Genomic DNA, 20704 nt, shown 5'->3' on the forward strand with positions numbered 1-20704 from the left:
AAGAAGAAGGAAGGAAGTAGAACGCTAAAGGTAAGTCGATTACGGGCCTTGATTGTTTTATAAACGGCTAAATGAAGCTGGTAGGTATACGCTTATTTGTGGTTCGGCAAATTGCGAAACATGGCTGAACTAAACTTATTTATAAACTTAACTCAAAGCGTGTAACCCAAATTCCGGAGAAATCGCTCAAGTAGGTTTCATTACCTCCTTGTAAGCTTTTTGCTTGTTTGTTTCTTGTTGTTGCTCTTCTTTTTAAATGCTTGTTTTTACATAATCTCCAGAATGGCTGTAATTTTTAATGTAAGGGTTTAGTACTTAAAGTACACTTTTATGAATAGCTGTATTTTATATGTAAATGCTGATCGCCAGTTAATGCTAGTAATCCAGTGATCACCGATTGGTCTTTCAGGTTAAATAAAGTCTTTTATTTTATTTTATGGATGATCTTTGTTAAATGCCCGTTTTTATTCGTTTACTTGCTTAGAACAGTCTTACAAATAATAATGCATGCAGTGAACAAGACTTCATGATTGGCATGAAAAAAATTATACCTAAGGAGAGGTGATCTTGAATTATAAGCTTAATTAGTATATACCTAAGGAGAGGTGATCTTGAATTATAAGCTTAATTAGTTTCATCTACGAAAGTAGTGCCCAGGTAATAGGTAGACACAATAGTTAGGGATTTGTTATTTCGATTGTTTACTGTTATGGTTAAGAACTGAGTGGAGAAACGGTTTGTGTCCAGTGTGCTTTCCACGACAACCCATTTACCTCGGGGTGGGGGAGGGGGAAGTGATTTAGGGACGGACTATTATTTTTTGGAGGGAGGAGGGGTGAGCAATTTCCCCAAAAAAATTTTGCACAGCCAAAACGGCTGAAAAAATAACCGTGCAGAGAAAAAAATTGGCAAGTACTTTCTACTATCATTATTTTGATTTTTGACGTTAAAAAATTCTTCAGCAGAAACTATTGCCCACGAAAAATAATCATGCGCAACCTAAAGTTGAGAGAAAAATTTCATGCCCCAGAAAATTGCCCAACCCTCCCTCCCCTCAAAAAATAGTGGTCCGTCCCTTAGATCCCTGACATATTGAGAACCTGATGTTTCATCCGTTGTCCCTTTCCGCTGAGCCAAATCGATTGTTTTTAAGTTATCTAGTAAATCAATGTTAACGTTCTAAAGTGGAAATTCACCGGCGAACTTGGCAAATATCTTAACAAGTTTTTTCTAAAGCTTGCTTTACTGACACAGTTTGCTTAACATGAATCGAAACCCGTTAAGCTTATATATCTATAAGGCTTTCGGAAAACACTTCTCCTTGTCACTTTATTATTTTCGCTTTTTCACATATTTAACATAGTGTGCTTTTTCAATTACGCACGAACTCTGACCTTCGCATTTTGAAACCCGACAAAGACATCTTGAAGATGTCGAAACGCATTTTTCTTTACTTTTAATTTTCTTATTTTCATCTTGCATGGATAAACGCATATCCAAGGAAAAATGATTTGAGTCGAGAAAGCGGGGAGTTTGAGAACTCCTGTTCTGTGTAGTACTAGATTACATCGATGAAATTTTTAACTGCAGAATGTGTTTATGTTTTAACAATGTCTGTTGAAATTTTTATAAAATTCATACCAGTATAACTTCATTTTACATATTAATACATTAAACTATATTACGGTGTTACCACTGATAACACCGTATACAATACATAATGTTTGACTTATCAATGTCTCCGCATGGTCTTAAGATAAATAGAAGGATAGTAATGGTAAAAATGAATTATTTACGGTCTCCAGCGCTATTACATCCAATACAGTACTTCAAATATACTTCTGACCACACACACGGCAGCTACAGGCTGTGATGATTTTAACTTTTTTAACAACTTGCTTCTTTGTCTTAGATGGGCAACTCAACACAACATTTTCCGTCGTAGAATTGATGGGAGTGCAAAACGAACACGACTCGAAATAACCCTTGCGATGCGGAACATAAAACGAACGGCACTGACCATAGCACAAATTGTTCATAATAGTCGCTGTTTCACACCCACGTCTGCGAACTTTCTGTGGAAGAGGCTTCATTCTACACCAAGGCTGTTCAATGTCTTGTCCTGATAACGAAAGCTCGGTACCTGCGTTTGATTTCAGCAGCTGCTGCAAACCTGAAGCTTTAGTTGTTGAGGCTTGTGAAGCCATCAGCATCAAGGTAACTAAAGTTGCAAAGCTGAGTCTGCCACTTTCTGAAGCTTGCATGTTAAAAATTGTCAAGAAAACTGAGCTATGAAAGAATAAGACATCGCTCAGTCAGTCGGCTGAAGGTTGAGGCCAAAGGCCACGTTCGATATTTCAATATTCTAAAATGGCTCCGAGGCTTTCTGGTCAAAATTGCAAATTTTCTAAGTTTCTTTTGTCTCTCAATTCCTAAAGGACACTTGGATACAAAGAAAACACCACCAAATACAGGCGTTTCAAACGCCTGTATAACTTTGTCCCGAAAGCCTCGGAGCCATGTTAGAATACTGATATATCGAACGTCGCGGCCTGTTTCTTGCAAGATATAATTGAATCTTCTTTTAGTGCTGAAATTTTGGTTACCTAATCTCGATAAGGAGTTAGTCAAGTTTTCACTTGGTACTTTGGTATTGAGAGCGGCAGCATTTACCACTGCAGAAATAAAATCCTTTGCTGCGTTCAAACATAGTTTAATTATTTTTCTGCTCTTGCACACTGTTCAAATAAATTGAAGCTTGCGACTTGATTAGTTGCTTTTGAACTAATGACTTTCCCACGTAAATAATAATAATAATAATAATAATAATAATAATAATAAAAGTCAAAGTCAAAGTCTTGTTGACCGAACTTTCCTCAGTGTTCGTTTAGTTCCAAATATGAGCGAAGTAAACTTCTCAGTTATATTTTGTTACTTCTGGATCATCACATCTATAGCCTTATAAGAACAAAGGCGGGATAAAAAAAAAATCAAGAAAACACAACTTCCGATGTGCGTTTCGCCTTTTTCTCGCTAAAACGCACGAACTTAGCCGAAGAGTTTACTATTCACGTCTTTAGAAAGTTGTCATTTGGTGCACGAACTGTCCTAGTATATTCTTATTTCAGTAAGGAATAGTGTGTTAATTGCGAAATGAGCATTTTACATTTTAAGTAATTTCCGCACAAGACCTGAACTTGTAGAGTGAGAATTCTGTAGGCGTATCTTGAAACATATATGTCGCAATGAATTAATTACCGACTGCAGTATTCTAAGCAAAAATGTAAAGTTACAATAAAATTGCAAAATTTAGAGAACAAGAGAGAGTATAACACTTTCAGGAAAACAGTCTTCATATCAATCGGGTAGATTAGAATTGTGTCATCTGTTATCAATATGTTTACCCTTAAAAGTAAAGCGTTTCAGTCTTAGATTCTCAATAAGACTGTGAATGAGCGGAGTACATCGGAGAAATTAAGCTAAAACTGAACTACTTCTATTAAGATAAATAGACAATACGGCACAATGAAGACGAGTGATCCCTCAAAGAAAACGACTGTGTGTTGTCAAAGTGCTATAGTAAAACTTTTTATGTTCTGCTAGTACACTCCCAAACTGAAATTTTTAAAAAAAGTAAACATCCTCAATCACCATTGAAGTCCAAAAATATTTCCCTTTTTAAGGAATCATGAATACTTCTCAATGCTGACCGTGGCTCTCGCAAGTTTGACCCGATAGTCTCTAGGTTTACGTGCCAAACATAAGCGGGTCCCGTCAAGAGATCTACAGAATAAGTCAAGATGGTTTAAGTGTATGTGGAAGTAATATAAACCAGTGTTTTTCTTCTGATAGAAGAAGGAGGGCAAGGATTGCATTCGATACTCAACTTGATCAGCCGGAATATGAGAGACACTAGTCAAACACATCACGCTGATACCAGTAAAGGCTATCCGTACTAAACGGTTAAGTTAAGAAAATCCAAGGAAAAGAACGGTTTCTCCTAGTGCTGTCTGCCTTTTTCACAAAAAATGGGCGGAATGAGAATGTTGCCGGATCAATTCCGAAAAGCGTGATATGAACTGACGATTGAATTCAGTGGAGACAGTGCACTAAAAATAATGGAAAGTGAAATGGAAGATTTTTCTTCGTCATGGTTTTGTTTTACTTACTTGGCTAAGAAGAAGGAAGTCACCACTTTTGAAAAAAGAAGCTCTTCGCTTTCATGTTTGGCTTTCTTGGCAGGCGAAGGGCTAAATATATAGCAATTCATCTCTTTGACATACCGCGATAATTGTGCTCGTCACGTCCGTCTGACAACGCCAAGAGCAAACGTCGAGAGCGAGTGTACTGGCTTATTCACCTCCGTCAGCACCCACACATAACGCCGAATGTAAAACGTAGCACACTAATACACACATTACAGCAAAACACACGTCGCACGATATCACGCGACACGCTGACTTGCAGTGTAAAAAAACAAAAAGAAGTCGACAGAATGCTTGCTTGCCGTGCTTCTTTTTAAAGATTATACCTATTTTCGTTTTCTTGTTGTCTTGTCTTTAAATTTCCACAGCGAAAATTTATTTTTGCATCTATAGTACAGGATGTTGTTAAATTAAGATATCAAACAAATCGTTCAGATCTAATTTTGCCTGTTCTTTGCTGCCCACGCGAATTGGAAAACAATATTAAATGATGAAAAGTTCTTGATTTATTTAATGACGGAAGCTATCTTTCTGGCGCTCGCATGTTAAGGATGTTTTCAGTTGATAGATTAAAATTGTTATAATTTTACCATAAACAAAAAAGCTGTTGTTTCTTGGCGAAATGCTGATTCACAGGCATAACGTTATTATTTTGTATCCTGTAATTTCTTAACGGACTGAGGGAGGAGAGGAACACGTTATTGTTGCTCAATACTTTACGTTGTAAACATTTCCGTTTGCCATTCGCAACGTGCGTAGAAACTTTGTTAATTAAAAAACGTTCTCTGCTTCTTACGTACAGGAATAACAGATTTGACGTAACCCTTTTGTGTGTTCTATTGGAGGCATCCTTTTGTTCTTAAAGACCTCCTAAAACAAATCATTTTAAACGTCCCAGATCGTATCTTTTAGCGGATACAAAATTGTGAATTGCGCCAGCCCTTTTCAGGCTAATAATTGGAAATGTTCCTGCTAAATCCGTGATGGCTCGTTAATAGAAAAGAACACAATAAGTTTTCAAATACTACGTTTGTCATTGCGAGTGTTTAACCTGGATAAATCAACCGGCATAAGGAAATAGCTAAGTGTAAAACGATGCCTTCGAAACTTCAATATTTGTTTATCTTTTTAAAAATAAATGGCTGAAATTCCGTAGAAAAATTGCTGATAATAATTATGGTTTACGACAAATCGCTAGAGCACCATGTTTTTTTGCAGCGTTTGTAAATATAGAAAGATCATGTTTGCATCAGTTAAATTATTGGATAACCGAGCTTTCTTCATCATTTACATGTTAGTCAAAGTCGGGATAATAGTTTCCTAGGTTTATCTCCTTTAAAGCGGAATTCGATGTTGAGCAGTCTGCGTTTTCCAATTATTTGACGAGTAAATGCGTCTTTGAAACTACATAAACGCGAAAGACATTGCATATGTGTCTGAGTTCCTCATGTCAAAGTCAGTTGCTCCAAGAACGTTCAGGATATCTCTCGCTGTCAATGGTCGGTAGCTGGTAGAATAACCATTTGCACTGGTACTGCCAAGTTCATGGCCTCAAATTCTGTTTAAGTCTCAATTTTGGCGGCCGTTGCAAATAGTTTTAATCTGCCTGACGTCTGGAAAGATCATTTCCAAATTCCCTGTTTATCCGTACTATACATGTTTTATTCCATGATGATCAAATGCGCATTTATGCGATAAAGGTTGGCGCTTCAGTTTAGGTCCTTCCGAATAAAATTAAGATCTCTCCTTATTGGAATTTGTACCACCAAACATTTGCGTATGGAGCGATTCTGTTAAATTGCTAGAAAACGAAATACAATTATTTTTGTTATTTTGCAAAGCACGGGGGCAGTTTATGTACCATCTGATTTGTTATCAACCCACGTCTTACTTTTCTGTTTACATATGGTTGTGTGGATGCTTAAGCAAATGGTTATTTTTAGTAATTATTCAGACTCCGTGCCGGCGTTATAAAAAGATGCAAGCAATTTAATTCCTTTCCACGAGCCGCTTATGAGAAAGATCTTGATCAACTTTGAAACATACTATCAACGTATAAAATTTAACAATTGCATTACCTTTCAGATGAAAAAGTAATCCTCCCATCCCAGTCGACTGCAAATTTAGATTCCTAAAAATGTTTTCTTTAGATTTGTTCGCCTGAAAATGATTGGTTAAATAGGCAATTAGATGGCAAATGGAAAACGGAAGAGAGGAAAAAGACTGACGAAGTATGTCCAATTCCACCGTGTTGCGCTACTTCACAAGCCAAAACAAACCACATCCTAACAGAGAAGCCTGCTCGCAGGCTATAGCTCAATATGAAAAGATCTCTCAATGAATGAAGGCTTGAAACCTTTTTTTTTGGAAGGTACTGATTTAGGGGTGAAAACGACGAAAACAGTAACCCAACCTGTAAGGCTAACGATGTTCCTCAGTTAATATCGTTATTGTGAGGAAGAATTATGACAAAATATATTAAATAGAAGTATATAATATTTTCGTAACCCACCCAGAGAGGACATTTACAAACACGTCTTCGCTAGCGCACCACTCCTGAATCTTCGGTGAGCTTCGGGATCTCGAGCATTTTTGGAAGTTTTGAGGTGGTGTGAATTTTTCCAACGACGGCAAAACGTTTTTCTGTGTAACCAATCAAAATTCAGTAATTTGCCTTTTTATATGTTATAGGGTCAAATTGACAAAGCGAGACAAAGGGTTTGCTGATGTTATGACTTGAAAAGGTTTTCTTACTCGACGACCAAATGTTTTGTCGTATGTATAATTCCTCCTATACCACGCTTTTGAATTTCTCCATGTGTGTCTCGAAAGTTCCATGGACTAATTTAAAAGCCAGTTCTTACATTTCAATATTTGACAGGTCAGTAGTGAGTTTTTCGATAATTAGCTGGCAAAACGTTATTATCAATATTTCGTGGACCGAATCTTGAAAATTAACTGATTTTTGGGAGGGAAAATCTTGCATTTTCAATGTTTGACAGGCAAAATCTTGAATTCTCCACACTTTGCCAGCAAATCTTGAATTTTGAACATTTGCTGACCCAAATCTTCAGCTTTAAATGTTTGGTAGGTAGAATTTTGAAAATTTGGAACTTTCCACGAATTGCAGGCCATATCTGTAAGTTTGCTCGTTAGGGCCCCGAAATCATGAAATTGTAACATATTTGGAGGCCATGGTGTTGACCCAGAATTGAATAGTTCGCGTGGTAAATATTGAATCTACATGCAAGGATCCGTAAAGCCCCAATCTTTTTCCTAGATCACTTAAATATTCTATAATTATTCTAGTAGGATTATCAAAGTTATCCTCATTACCTATTTGCAACGCATTTTCTAGAGACACTATGAGTAACTGTTGCCCTTGGAGAGATTTTTTCATTATTGAACATCTACAGTCCTCTTTACCTTTGATGCCTTGCTTTGGCACATGCATATTGGAGTTATTTAATGCATGGGAAAAATCGAAGAAAAAACAGAAACTAACAGTTTTTCCAGTATTTGTTTTGTCCTGCATTTGACGACAATTACGTACGTTTTAAGGTGGCTCAAAACAGTTTCCAGCAGTTAGATTTTGATGGGTCATTGTAACCACTCTTTATCGCCTGATGCAACAGTCATGGTATCAAAAAAATACCCAATCACTGGTGAAGACGTTATCATTTTCTTGACGCAATAAGGTTACCATAGCAACAGTATGACCTGCTAAAAGCACCCTTAGTTACAACTTTAGGGGTTTATAATTCAAAAACGGCACAGTGAATTTTTTTATATTATCAAATTTTAATAAGTATGATAAGACGCAACTTTTGGCAAAGTTTTAAAAAAGTCTCTACATAGGGTTTAGAGCCACGTTAACGTTTTGAGCGACCTCAGTCATCTAATATGGTTAAAATATGATGTAAACAAATTTTGAACGAACTTTGGTTTCAAAACGTCTGACCAATCAAAACTTGTGAAATTTATACGTCGCCACAAAAGAACTGCAACAGCTCATTTGGCTATTCATCTTCTCTTATTGTTATGCACATAAACATAAAACGGATTAAGGTTTTCCGTAAAATGTTTAATTTCGAGACTTTGTGAATAACGTTACGAGTTTAAACATCTGCTTTGCAATCCTTTTTTACCTTATTTTATTTGGCTGCAGTTTAATTAAAAAAGAGATATATTTTGATGATTTTAGGCGACAGTCGTGATGAACAAATATAACAAACACGCGATTTTTGACCGAGGTAAACAGCAGCGCAAGAAACTTTAGTCTTTCTAAGTGGACATACGTTCGCCATAATCATGTCAAAAGGAAAAATAGGTCATGACGATTTTGCGTAAGTATATGAAGAACATCAAAAACTAAACAGCTTCAAATATAAGTACAATATTGATAAGAAAATTTTACCCTTGAAATTAATGACGGGCTGGTATTTAAATTCGCGCTATGCAAACAAATTAACTGCATAATATCGATCGGATAAATTCAAAACGCCTCAAGCTAACTTACTGTAAGTTGATGATTGATTTATGATTCTCAACCCTTTTACGTCTTGTGCATTTATACGGTTCTTTTGGTACCGGCAAACATTTGGTGAGGCCGGATACTGATAATTGAAAACAATTTATTGGAACCTCAAAATCGAACTTCGAACCGTTGTGAGCGTAACATGCTAAATTTAGTTCCTCGAAGAAGTTCGACTTTTGGTGTACGAGTTTATGTCTCGTTTAACCTGGGGTATTGATTTCCTTGCGGGGGTTTCCTTGCCTGGATAGACTGTGGGATGTTACTGAGTTCTATTCGAGAGGCCAACTCCCCAAGCATATTGTTATGAAGCTCAATAATTTCTTAGAAGTTTGGTTCGTGATCATCAATTGTTTATCATCTTCATGAAGCCATCGCGTTAGTATTGTGATTCTATAGCCCGACTGCATGCCTACACCGAGAAAGTCTTATGTCTTATGACTTCAAGTTGTTTATCTTAGTTTATCCAGAGAACTTACTGAAAAGCACTCTCGATAAAGTAAGATGAAAAAAAACCTCCGAACAATACTTCGTCGATGGTGATGTTTGGGTTCCTCTATTGGCCTTCGTCTGGATCTCCCACGAAAGATCCTGTTTAGGTTTCTTGTTCTCTGAACTTTAGTTTCTATTAGTTGTTTCAAGAACTTTCAAGAATCGCGTGAAAGTGTTTGGGTTAGTATTCTAAAAGGAATGTTTAAAATCTTCCAAGGTCTGCCCGTGTGGCCCACACACAGCTACCGATATGGTATTTAGTTCGTGTGCATTTGTTAGTCAAGAGGTAGAACTAGTAACAGTGGTAGACTTTAGACGAAGAGATTGTGCAAGACAGTAGTCCGAGAAATACACTGAAAGACCAGAGACCAGAGTCTCGGTACCTCCTAGTATTAACAGAAGCATACCAATAAGATTTTCAAGGAAACCTCCCATCTGGCAGACCCTATAATTTCTTCTCCAGCACGGATCTTGGAAAAGCGATTGATTTACGATACTCTTAGTTAAACATTAAAACCGAGGATGTTTTTTCTCTGGGTTAGAAGTGTTACAGTTATAATTTCTAGTTGGAGTTTAAGAGCAAACAAAGTCAAAGTCCAGGGACAAGAAGCCGCAATTATAATTGCATGTAGTAAATGTTGAGGCAGGTATGATAAATAATAAATACTTTGTTTTAATGACACAGAAACTGTCTTGCCCTGACTAAAACCATTACATCTCTGATTAAGAATTTTAAAACACTGCTTTTGATTTCAGTCTAAAGCCTTTAGCGGGTGACAAAAAAGGTAAACGCACTAGATTCAAGTAAAAATGCATGCGAAAAGAAAGTGTGAAAAATATAAAACGGTAACAAAAGGAACAAGTTTATTAATTCAAAAGAATAGAGTATATTTTTGGCAATTTCTTTGATCGAGTTTTTGTCTGCTTCGTTAGTGTTTGCGGTGTACCATAAGGTTTTCCCGCTCGAAAGTTTCCTTTCGAGTTAAAAATGGCTTCGTAAGTCCACTTTTAATGCTTTAGCCTGGAAGCAGAAAAAAATCAAGTTTTAAAATTCTTAACCATGCAGTGATGGTTTTACTCAAGATAATTTTGTAATTATGTTTATACTCATCCATTTGTAAAACTGTCTTAGCTTGATTCCCGGGGCTGTCAGTTGCACAAAAAATCGTGTCGCAATAAAAGGCATCCACCACAATCGACCTGCAACTCAACTTCACGAAAACCCAGGGGACCCTAAAGAGGAGAGCCAGGTCTCTTTCAAGAAGGTGTTGTCGAGTTTTGCAGCCACCACAACCGCGCATGGCGTCGGAAGGATTGCAGCTGCGTCGAATTTACCAAAGCGGGTGCTGTGGTGTGTAGTCAGTGTCGGGTTGTACACGGCAATGTTTTGGATGTGCACTGAGTTAGTTCTGCGGTATGTGGACAAACCAGTGGTATCTAGAATGGAGACGAGCTTTGAAGAGGTGAGGAAACGGTTAGATTAATTAGTGCGGCTAACAGAAGTTCTTGAATTTCCTCATGATAGCAATGTCCATTACCATTAGAGTTAGGGTTATCGTACCCAAATTCGCAATTAGCCAATCAGAAGCTATGTCTACTGTCCTGATATCAATGTGATAATGCGGTCACTTACCTGATATGGCTACGATATTATGGTCACTTTGCACAATTCGGGTACGGTAAATACCTAATCATACCTTATTTGGCACGCTTCGGTAACAGTCAGGCTCGTTTGATCTCGCTATGGGTGTTTTGGCTCTAGAAGTTAAGTCTCGCCAATATAAGAATCATGGCTCCACCAAACTTGCCAGATTTGCTACCAAAGCGTACCAGAAAAGTACGATTTGGTATAAATATTAAGGGACTTTAGATTTGCGTACGAGTGCGAGATCGAGTAAGAGAACGACTTTTCAATTCTAGTTTGCAGGCTTCACATTATCACATCACATGCCCATCTCATCCCATGAGCTACCCTCTCTGCCTAAAACCAACATGAAGAGCGAGGGCTCTGGAAACGTCACTGGTCTGAAATTCGATAATCGTACCCCTACTCAATCTGGTACTCGTAGTCCAATCAAAAGGTCCCTAATGCTGTGGAAACTATGGAAGCATAGCTAAATGCACTTCTCTTCACTGACACTTCTACTTCCATTTCATCTAGTATCTTACCATATAGAATATTGCGGGTATAGAATTTGCTATGAACCTCTGATGACAGCAACCTGTTATTGACACCAGAAATGAGCAGAAGGTATTCGATAGTCTTTCCAGGTCAACTACTTTACACGTTACCAACGCCTTATGAAACGTTTAGGAATATTTCTCTCTTCAAATGATGCGTCTCGCCTCTAGGTACGACCTTCCCTGCCTGAAAGTGTGGGGTTTTTTTTAATTCGTTGTATGTGTTGTGGCATTTTGCAATTCGCAATGGTGTTTTATGATTCAGCTTTAAGTCATCTTCCATGAGAAGTCGCAAAGATTATAAAATTCCTCAAACCATCATCTAATACTCTCATAAATTAGGTGTCTAAAAGAAGTTTTTTTTTTTTCTGTATTATTTACCTGACCCTAAAACTCTATATTATTATATATGCTCTTACTGTATGGCTGCTTTTTTTCTAGCCCTTATGGCTATTTTGGGTAGCCAGTACTCTCCTTAATTTTTTTTTTTTGGTAAATTACTCTTAGCTCAGCGTTTAACATCTTAGTTAAGGTTACTGTAGACCTTCAAGGGCCTATTTTGTCCAAAATTATTTTTTTACACCAAATTCAAGACTTTTACTTTATCAGAATTTTTCAAAAAAAATTATTTCAAAAACTTAAAACGCGAACGAGTTATCCACAAAAACGTAAATTCTTAAAACGAGTCAATGAACCGGCCACAAACTGTGATAAGCCAATTAAAATGTGTCAACCTTTGAGTTGAGCAGTAACAATTTTCGCGGCAACTAATCTCATCCGTGGAGTTGTATTTGGCTTCTTTTGTTTACGTCTTGCAATTTCTCGCAGAGAAATCTTCGCTTTTGTTGATTGTTTTCGTCTCTTAAGTGATAGACTAGGCGCTTCGCATTCCCACATTTAAACGCAAGCGCAAATCGCAAGCGAATGTTTCGTCGACGCTCTGCGCTAGCTTCTTCTGGCACAAAAGTTGATTGCCGCGGAATTACCGACGAATTTAATCGCTGATATCTGACAAGGCAGCTTCTCCAAACGCTTCTTTTCCCCTGCTTTATAGAGTGTTTCTCCATATTCTACTAAAACAAACAGGCCGATGAATTGCACGTTTAGTTTTTTTCGTAAATGTGTAAATATCCGCACTCGACTCGGCTCGCCGAGTAGGCCTGTTCAAGGCTATTACGCTAGCATTCCTCTTTTTACTCTTCTCCTTCTTTACCATTTATCTCTTGATTTGGCTTAGATGCTGAATGTTTCACGGCAGACGATGTAAGATATAAAACTATACTGTAAATGTAAACATTGCTCATTCATTCCCGGGAAACGTTATTGTAGTCCGATGGGAAGTTTAAAGATGCGTTTCATTGGTTGGCGGCATGGCCACGTTGACAACCGCTTCAGTGAGGTGCGAAAACTGTGAATTTCTTTTGAGGCCGAAAACTTAAGGTTTATTTTTGCGTGAATTACCTCTATTCAAATGAGTTAATAGGGTATGTAGATTTATCGGATTTCAACGAAACTTGGTCAAAATGTTCGTCAGATATTAGCGCACCAAAGGGTGTGAGGCTTTTGCGAAAATCAAAATTTTTCCTGTGACGTCCCATTGAGTAACAGCAGTCAGAAAATTTTCTATTGTTCAACTTTGAAAGAGATTTTCTAAGCAACCAATAGAAATATCGAAAAAGCCTCACACCCTTTGTTAGCCCATCATCTCCTGATTAATAATGTCCAGTCAGTTTGGATGTCCGCGGTAACACAAAGGCTGGTAATTCAGTTTAGCAAGTACGGTCATTTTTGCGTTTTTAGGCTTGCGCGTGCCTATCAAAACAAAAATAGCAAAATATATTGTTATTTTCAGATTCTACAGTTTATTAGCTTTACATTGATATATAGTTTGCCGTGGTTTTCTTTAAAGCAGCGCGTAAAGAAAGCAATTTGCGGAAGGCACCCCTGAAGGTGTACAGTAACCTTAAGTTAACTAAAATGTTTAAAAATGCTGGGTCCAAATAAAGTTGTTGCATTCTTTTGCATAAGTTGTTTACATTAGGAATTTCATTTTGACTAAATGAGGTCCGAATATTCAACAGTATAGAATTGAAATATAATGGCACTTCTCACGTATCTTTTGCTTTCCCCTGCAGTCCCTTGATTTTCCTGCTGTTACAATCTGCAATTTGAACATGCTGAAAGCTAACAAGATAAACAAAAAAAAACTTCAGCAATTATTCAAGGATTTGGAAAACAGACGCCTTGACCGGGCAGACGGGTTATCTCAACAGCGAGTTGACAAATCTATCATAAATACAACCGAGGAAAGCATGCAACAACAGATTAATGAATTGGAAACCTCGGTGAAGGAATCGCTATTGTCCAAGGCAAAAAGTTCTGCAGAGAAAGAACTTTTATCGAGTGTAAGTGTAGACACGTCGAGCTTAGACACGGCGTTCTTGGATATGATTTTGAAAAGCGTTCCAGAGGAAGATTTGGCCGAGATAGGACATGGCCTAGATGAAATGCTAAAGCACTGCCGATGGCTTTCGTTTAGCTGTGGAAAGGGGTAAGGAATGTCCTTCGCTCTTGGTATCTAACATAGTAGGACAAACGTCAAAAAGCCATATCCTGCTGAATTCTTGAGTATGCTGTAAGGGTAATTGGGAGGCATGAATCTATCTTTAAAACTTGAATTCATCTGCTTTTAGCCATCATTTTCTTCTTATACACCTATAAATGTAATCCTATAACTTAAACTACAATATAAAATGCAAAAACTCCTGCTAGCCCATCACTGAGCCTGAGTTTGGCAATGAGAAAAACCTAGAATAACAATGAATCATCTAGTTAAATACCATGTTAAAGAGAATACATGCTCATGTATTACTAAACATTTGATGACTGATAGGTTAATACATGTACAAAGAAAGGATTGATGGTTTAATACATAGAAAGAGTTCATCAACAAACAGCCAAGACTACAAACAAAGAACTAGAGATCACTAGACACACCACCTTACTTTTGCTAACAAACAAATTAAATATTTCTGAATACAAACAACTTAATATAGACATAAACATTTTAACCAATTTTTAGAATTATCGCATTTTTGATTTTCCAGCAGTCTCAGGAGACTCTGGCGACATTTCTGGCATTGGAAGTATGGCAATTGTTACGTATTCAACTCGGGCTTGGCTCAAAATGGAAGCAGCTTACCAGTTATGAAAGTAGATAAAGCAGGGCCATATAGCGGTTAGTGCCAGGTTCTGTTTCTGTTCTTTTTTCCAACCACTCGTTTAGCAGCCATGTTGGATCATCGAGTTCATTGGATAATAAAATGGCGATTTAATTTTAAGGCTCAGTAATTCGTTACCCAGAGTGTAATGAATGCTTTTTCATCTAAAATATGAAACAGTGAACTTGCTGATAGATTTCTTCCATTTCTTACCTTTTCGTAGGCTTTAAAGTGGTTGCGCCGACACCAAACTGGCAATAGTTTTAGTTCAACGGCGTTTCCTTAAACTGCACGTACCATACCATACTATTATATTCCATCAGTAATCTGCAAATATAGTTGAATTTTACATTTTTGTATGTGTCCCTAAAATTAACAAAGTGCATTTGTTTTCTACAGGTCTTGAGATGGATATCTTTATTAATCAGGGAGAATACACAGCACTGACAGACGAAGCTGGAGTTAGAGTTGTATTGACCGACCAAACCCGAATGCCATTTCCATTTCATGAAGGCTTCAGTGTGCCGACCGGATTTTCAACCTCGGTTGGAATTAAAAAAGTAATTTTTTAACCTGTACAAATTTATGAAATCTGCTGACATCACATGAGTTGTAAAATTAAAACTTAACCTGACATTTGGTCGGAACAGCCAACGGAAAACGGAATGAACCCCTGACAAAGCAAAGACATGCATGTAACCTGTGTAAACCAATCATGGGTGGTCTTGTTTTTCTCCTGACTGGAGTTTCAATGGCAAAAGCAAATTATTCTACAATTTTGAAGATAAAGCACTCTTAGATCAAGAATCTATATCACGATTTTTGGCCAAAGACGTGTGGCAAGTTCTGTCAAAAGGTTGTGAATTACAATCCATCGTTTTTTGTTTTGTTTTTTTTTTCTCAGTTTATCATTACTGCTTGGGTGTGTTACTACCTCTGTATCGTGAGGTTTTCTTTGATTTAAAAGCAATTTTGATTGTTGCGATACAGCCCATTTAATCGTGTGTAAGTGACAGATCAAACGTGATAAAAATACTCTACAAGCTTGAGGCTTTGGCAATTCAATTTTGTCTTTATAATTCTGCGTCCTCTTTAATTACTGATTTGCATACAAACTCCGCTTTTTCCCTTTTAATAGAGATACATCCAACGAGTGGATCCTTATTCAAACAACAGTTGCATCGACGAAAGCAAGGCGAAAAATAAAACCGACATCTACAAAGAGAAATATTACGTGAACTACTCTTGCCAGGCAAGTGTTTATTATGGACATAACTACTTGATTTGTAGAGCGTTATTTGTCCATGAAGGTGTAAATTCATCAGGGTTGCCACGGTCAGGGAGAAGTCAGGGAAAATTAGATTTTATTCAAGGTCAGGGAGTTTTGTATCAGGTCAGGAAATTTCTAAGTCCCTGTTTAAGGTCAGTAAAAAGTCAGGGAACTTTATCTTAAGGTTGCCGCAAATTATTTTACTATACACAAGGCAATTTTGGTTTAGAAATTATCTCAGCCATCCTTATTTTTGTTGATTCATGGCCAGAATAATCATCCTGCAGGGCCAGTGAAAATTGCTTTACAGTCAGTGAAAAGTCAGGGAAAAGTCGGATTTTTATTGTTCCGATGGGTGGCAACCCTGATTCATTTCATTCAAGAAACAACGAGTTAGGATGAGTATAATGAATTAATTATGTCCTTGTTTAAATCAGGATTTGCACGTACATAACTGATATAAGAGATAAAGTGAGATTCACTATAGTGAGTTACTGGAGTATTGTCTGAACTAATTAGTAGATCAGTAAATAAACGAAATGTGTCAAATGGTTTGCATATCTTCACCTTGGTTAATGAAGTTTACTTGATTTTCATTAATCAAGCTCAGTTTGAATTTTTTCCCGATCTTTGTGCCACTTGCTTTCGTATATGAACCACAAGTCACGTAATAAATTATTTCACACTAGGAAGACCGTGTTTGACCACATTTCCAGGCACCGAGAAGAGGGCTGAGAATACGACGCGCAGCGGAGTATTTTTGACGAACTTCGAGGTGTTTGGAAATATGGTCAAACATTGCCTTGAATTTTTGATATATCTTCTCAATCGAAACCAAAACTAAGGAGAAAACGGAGAAATAAAATCGCACAAATCTACGCTAATTAAGATCAGATATTCTAACACCGTCACTGTCATGATTTCCTCTGTTTAAACTTGATGAATTATTTAAAACTGGCAGTGAGTTTGAGAATATCTGATCAACTTGCTCAACTCCAGTGCCAAGTTTGGATATTTTCGATGGCGCAGCTATACAACTGAAAATTATTATTTAGACACCATTCACATAATAGTATCACTATGAGAACTACGATAATCTTCACGTCAAAGTGACATCAGTCATACTGAAAAAACCTAATGATGTATCTATATATCTCAAATATGAAAAAACAAAACTCTTTCACTCAAATTGGCAAATGTTTCTTTATAGCGTGGCACTTAATTCATACAGAAAAAGCTTATTTTACTTTATTTTACTTCCGTAGGCTTGCAGAATGTCATGTTTAGCTACCAAACAAGTGGAAACATGCAATTGCTCTGAGCCGCGGTTTCCCACCAACAGTTCTGCATGTTTAAGCGTACAGCAACGTAAGTTTTATCAATGGTTCATGATAGTGAAGCTAATCTCAATTTTGTCCATGTAGGTTTTTTCTTCGGCAAGAAATCACTGAACTGCGCACAGAAAAAAAGAACAAGCAATGGCCCTACTATTCAGAGAGAGTTTACAAGAAAATTCTGCATTGCAAAAGATTTGCGCAAGAACCATGGGGCGCGAAACTTCACCTACGCATTAATAAATAAGACCAAACATTCTCGTTTCATAAAGTAATAAGGTATACCGGCTCAATACCTCCTGGGGATTATTAACAAAAGTAAAGTGAGTGAAAGTAATGAGTTCCACAGGTTCTATCCTAACTTGACACTTGCTTCGTGTTTTGCTTTGAGCTCTGAACAGCCTTTTCCGGCTGGGTCACGGTTTTTGGATTTTGCGGTTTTCATGACCGTGAGCGAAATATACTTACAATGTGCTTTTGTTTTTTTTGTTTGTTTTTTTATGCAGCGTCCATTAAAAGAAAACTTTCTTCATTGATTCCATTTTTTTTTTTGTTTTGTTTCTGTCAAATCAGACCAATGTATAAGACAGGTAGAAGCCACGTTCACAGCACTAGGACAGGACTGTGACACCAAGTGTCCCCGGCCATGCTTGTAAGTACGTCTCCGACTCCTAAGTAATACTCTAGTTCTTTCATTCTCAGTTAGATTTTTTGCTCGAGAGATGTCTCTGCGAGGAGAACGATTTTCTTTGAGGAAGAGTATAAGAAGTATGTCGGAACAATATTTGCTTTTTTTTTTTTTCGTGAGGACATCCGCGCTTTTGCTTTTTCTTCCCTAATTCAGTACTAAGGTTACCCTGCCATTAAAAGTTTTATTAGTTCTAGGACTGAGTATTGAATTACTTTTAATAGTTATAAGCAATGGTTTTTTATTACTGGTTTTAAATGATGTCAATCCGTAAAATTAAAAGTGAAAATGACATTCAAGAGTAACAAACTGATCATGAACATCCGACTGTTCGACTCCATTGTTTTTTCTCCGAAAGATGGCGATTGTTTTCTATGAGACTTCTAGGAATCAGCGACATAAAAGCTGCATTCCTCCTGTTGTTTTAATTTCGTTACCAACAATTTAACTGTCTTTGTTTTCGCAGAGAAAATGTCTTCAGGTATACAGTTTCAAGTTCTCGCTGGTCAAGGGCATTCAACGTAAAGGAATATTTATGATTTATCTTTTTCCTCTAACGACTAATCTAGTACAAGAGATTTCCTTTTATTTTGACATACTCCAGATGTCACACGTTTCATACTGCTTCTAAGTAGAACACTTAGAGAAACAAATTTCACATATGTAGAATTGTGAAACAGTCATTTAGAAAACTTGTTTGATTCTTACTAGGTGGCAAAAAACAAAATCATTTCTTTATTTCGCAGACATTGATTAAAAGAAAGTATTTGAAGATGGACTCCGTAGGAAATGCTCTACTGGCAAGGTAGTCGGTAATCCATGAGGACCCATAAGTAGTCAACGTCACACTTTGAAACTCCGTAATGTTTGATTACAGTAATATTAGAGTGTTTGTTACGGTTACTAGATGAATTATGCACTTACAGAATTGCAGATAGCACATGAAAAAGTATTGCAAATTATTTGAATCGAAAACAGTAAGCAGTGTTACACAATTAACCATCCGTATCAATTCAACTTGTTAACACTAGAACTACAGACTTTGAAACCGTGCGTGTTTTGCGCGCTGAGCCTATGAAGTAACCTACTTATAAATAAACTTTAGTTTGGAATGTTACTATTTATTTAGAGTAGAAAATTGTTTTTGCTGAAGTTATGTACAATTTTTGTTCTTTGTTCACTTCAACAGTGAAAACTTTTTGAGGTTGCAAATTTTCTATGAAGATCTGAGCGTTTCCAAAACTATCAACGAAAAAGCATACAAGGTAAGCCTGAGAGTATCTTACTAACCGAGCGCGATGGCCGTAATGGGAAAATAGCGAGGTCCGTATGAAAAAAAAAAGACTGAGGGCTGATATTCTCCCAGTAAAATCTCGAGCAAGTTTGGTTAATATAAATAGATTTATTACACTCGCACGACTGAAATTGTTTAGAAAAAAAAAATGATCCACGATCACGGAAAAATGTCACAAACTTTAGGCGCATAATTCTAATCAGTTGGGAGCCGAGTAGGCGCATACTCACGTCTGATGTTAAACAAAACAAAAGAGAATGAAAATTGGAAGAAAAAGAAAAAGAATCTTTTATTTGAAAGCAAGTTCTTTCAGAAGCCATAAAAGTAGCAGAACATTTTCAAGAGTGATCGATCGTGCGGGATCATTCGGGACAGTACCCGGTCCAATACTTAGATAATATTGGACCGGCAAAGGCGCAATCTGATCACTAAATTTTAGTTATTGTCCCTCTGAACTAACTTTGTCATGTAATAATATTTGTTAATTGTTTCTTAAACATCCCGTCATGCTTCCAGCATCATTTTTTTTAACCTATTCTAGGGTAGTAAACCTATCGGAGCCGTTGTTGTTGGTTTATAAATTGATTAACGTTTTATTTGTTCTTATATTTAGATTGAAAATCTCTTGGCTGACATCGGAGGTCAGTTGGGCTTGTGGATTGGCTGTTCTGTCATGACCGTTGTTGAAATATTGGAGCTAATAACAAATTTGTTGACCTATCTTTGGGGTAAGCACAAGGAGAAATAAAAAGCTGGCAGCTGATGACGCACCTTCCAGACCACGTACGAGAAATCAAAAATGTCGTAACACCTCTCTATAAAATCAAAATAAATAAATAAATAAATTACTTTATGTAAGCGTCAAAATATTTAGTACTGCTGTGCTAATTGGAGGCACTGAAAAAAGAAATTGAACAGAAACTTAACAGGAGTCTGAACAGGAGTCTTTTGCTTATAAATTTATATCCTGCTTTGATACTCCTATATTTGTATATCTTTGACTGTGTATGTACACTCACTTTGGCAAGGTGTAACTTAAAGTGAACGAAGACAAGAAAAACATTATCAAGAACAAATTACGACGAAAAAATCATATTGCAAAGCAGATGAGTTATCTGTGCAGACCTACACTGAGGTTGGGGCGAACTTAACCTCGCCTAATTCCAACATCTGGAGTTGATAGTTCAATGTATATTCGGCTTAACCCAAATTCTCGAGGCATTTATACTCAAATATCTGATCTTTTTGCGACTTTGTCCAGCAAAATGATCTATTTAATTGAACAGATACACGTTTAACTGATTTTTCTAAAGCCCTTTAAGGTATTCCTGGAGACTAATTTGAACATTTTTCTCACATATCTTCATACGTCAAATCCATCAAAATATTGGTTCAAAGTTGTTTATACTTTCACACCTAATACAGTTTTGTATGTAGATTCCCTAAAAAACAATTTAATTCTGAAAGGATGAAAGACATTCCTGA

General features: G+C 36.9%; 2 protein-coding genes across 2 annotated transcripts; one reads left to right on the plus strand and one right to left on the minus strand.

The window, feature by feature from the left end:
* Positions 1-1322: 1322 nt before the first annotated feature.
* LOC145483555 (cerberus-like) lies at positions 1323-4597 on the minus strand. The gene is made up of 2 exons (XM_081462091.1): positions 4170-4597; positions 1323-2289 (listed from the first exon to the last, which is right to left on the minus strand). Exons 1-2 carry the CDS (start codon positions 4268-4270, stop codon positions 1830-1832), a joined length of 561 nt encoding a protein of 186 aa, XP_081318217.1. The 5' UTR covers positions 4271-4597; the 3' UTR covers positions 1323-1829.
* Positions 4598-8485: 3888 nt separating this feature from the next.
* Positions 8486-20139, plus strand: LOC145483199 (acid-sensing ion channel 2-like). The gene is made up of 11 exons (XM_081461774.1): positions 8486-8551; positions 10364-10694; positions 13548-13963; positions 14520-14650; positions 15033-15193; positions 15772-16079; positions 16341-16389; positions 17169-17271; positions 18637-18730; positions 19115-19190; positions 19833-20139. Exons 1-11 carry the CDS (start codon positions 8517-8519, stop codon positions 19965-19967), a joined length of 1839 nt encoding a protein of 612 aa, XP_081317900.1. The 5' UTR covers positions 8486-8516; the 3' UTR covers positions 19968-20139.
* Positions 20140-20704: the final 565 nt, after the last annotated feature.

This window comes from Orbicella franksi, chromosome 1 (assembly GCF_964199315.1).
Source record: "Orbicella franksi chromosome 1, jaOrbFran1.1, whole genome shotgun sequence".
Taxonomy (NCBI): Eukaryota; Metazoa; Cnidaria; class Anthozoa; order Scleractinia; family Merulinidae; genus Orbicella; species Orbicella franksi.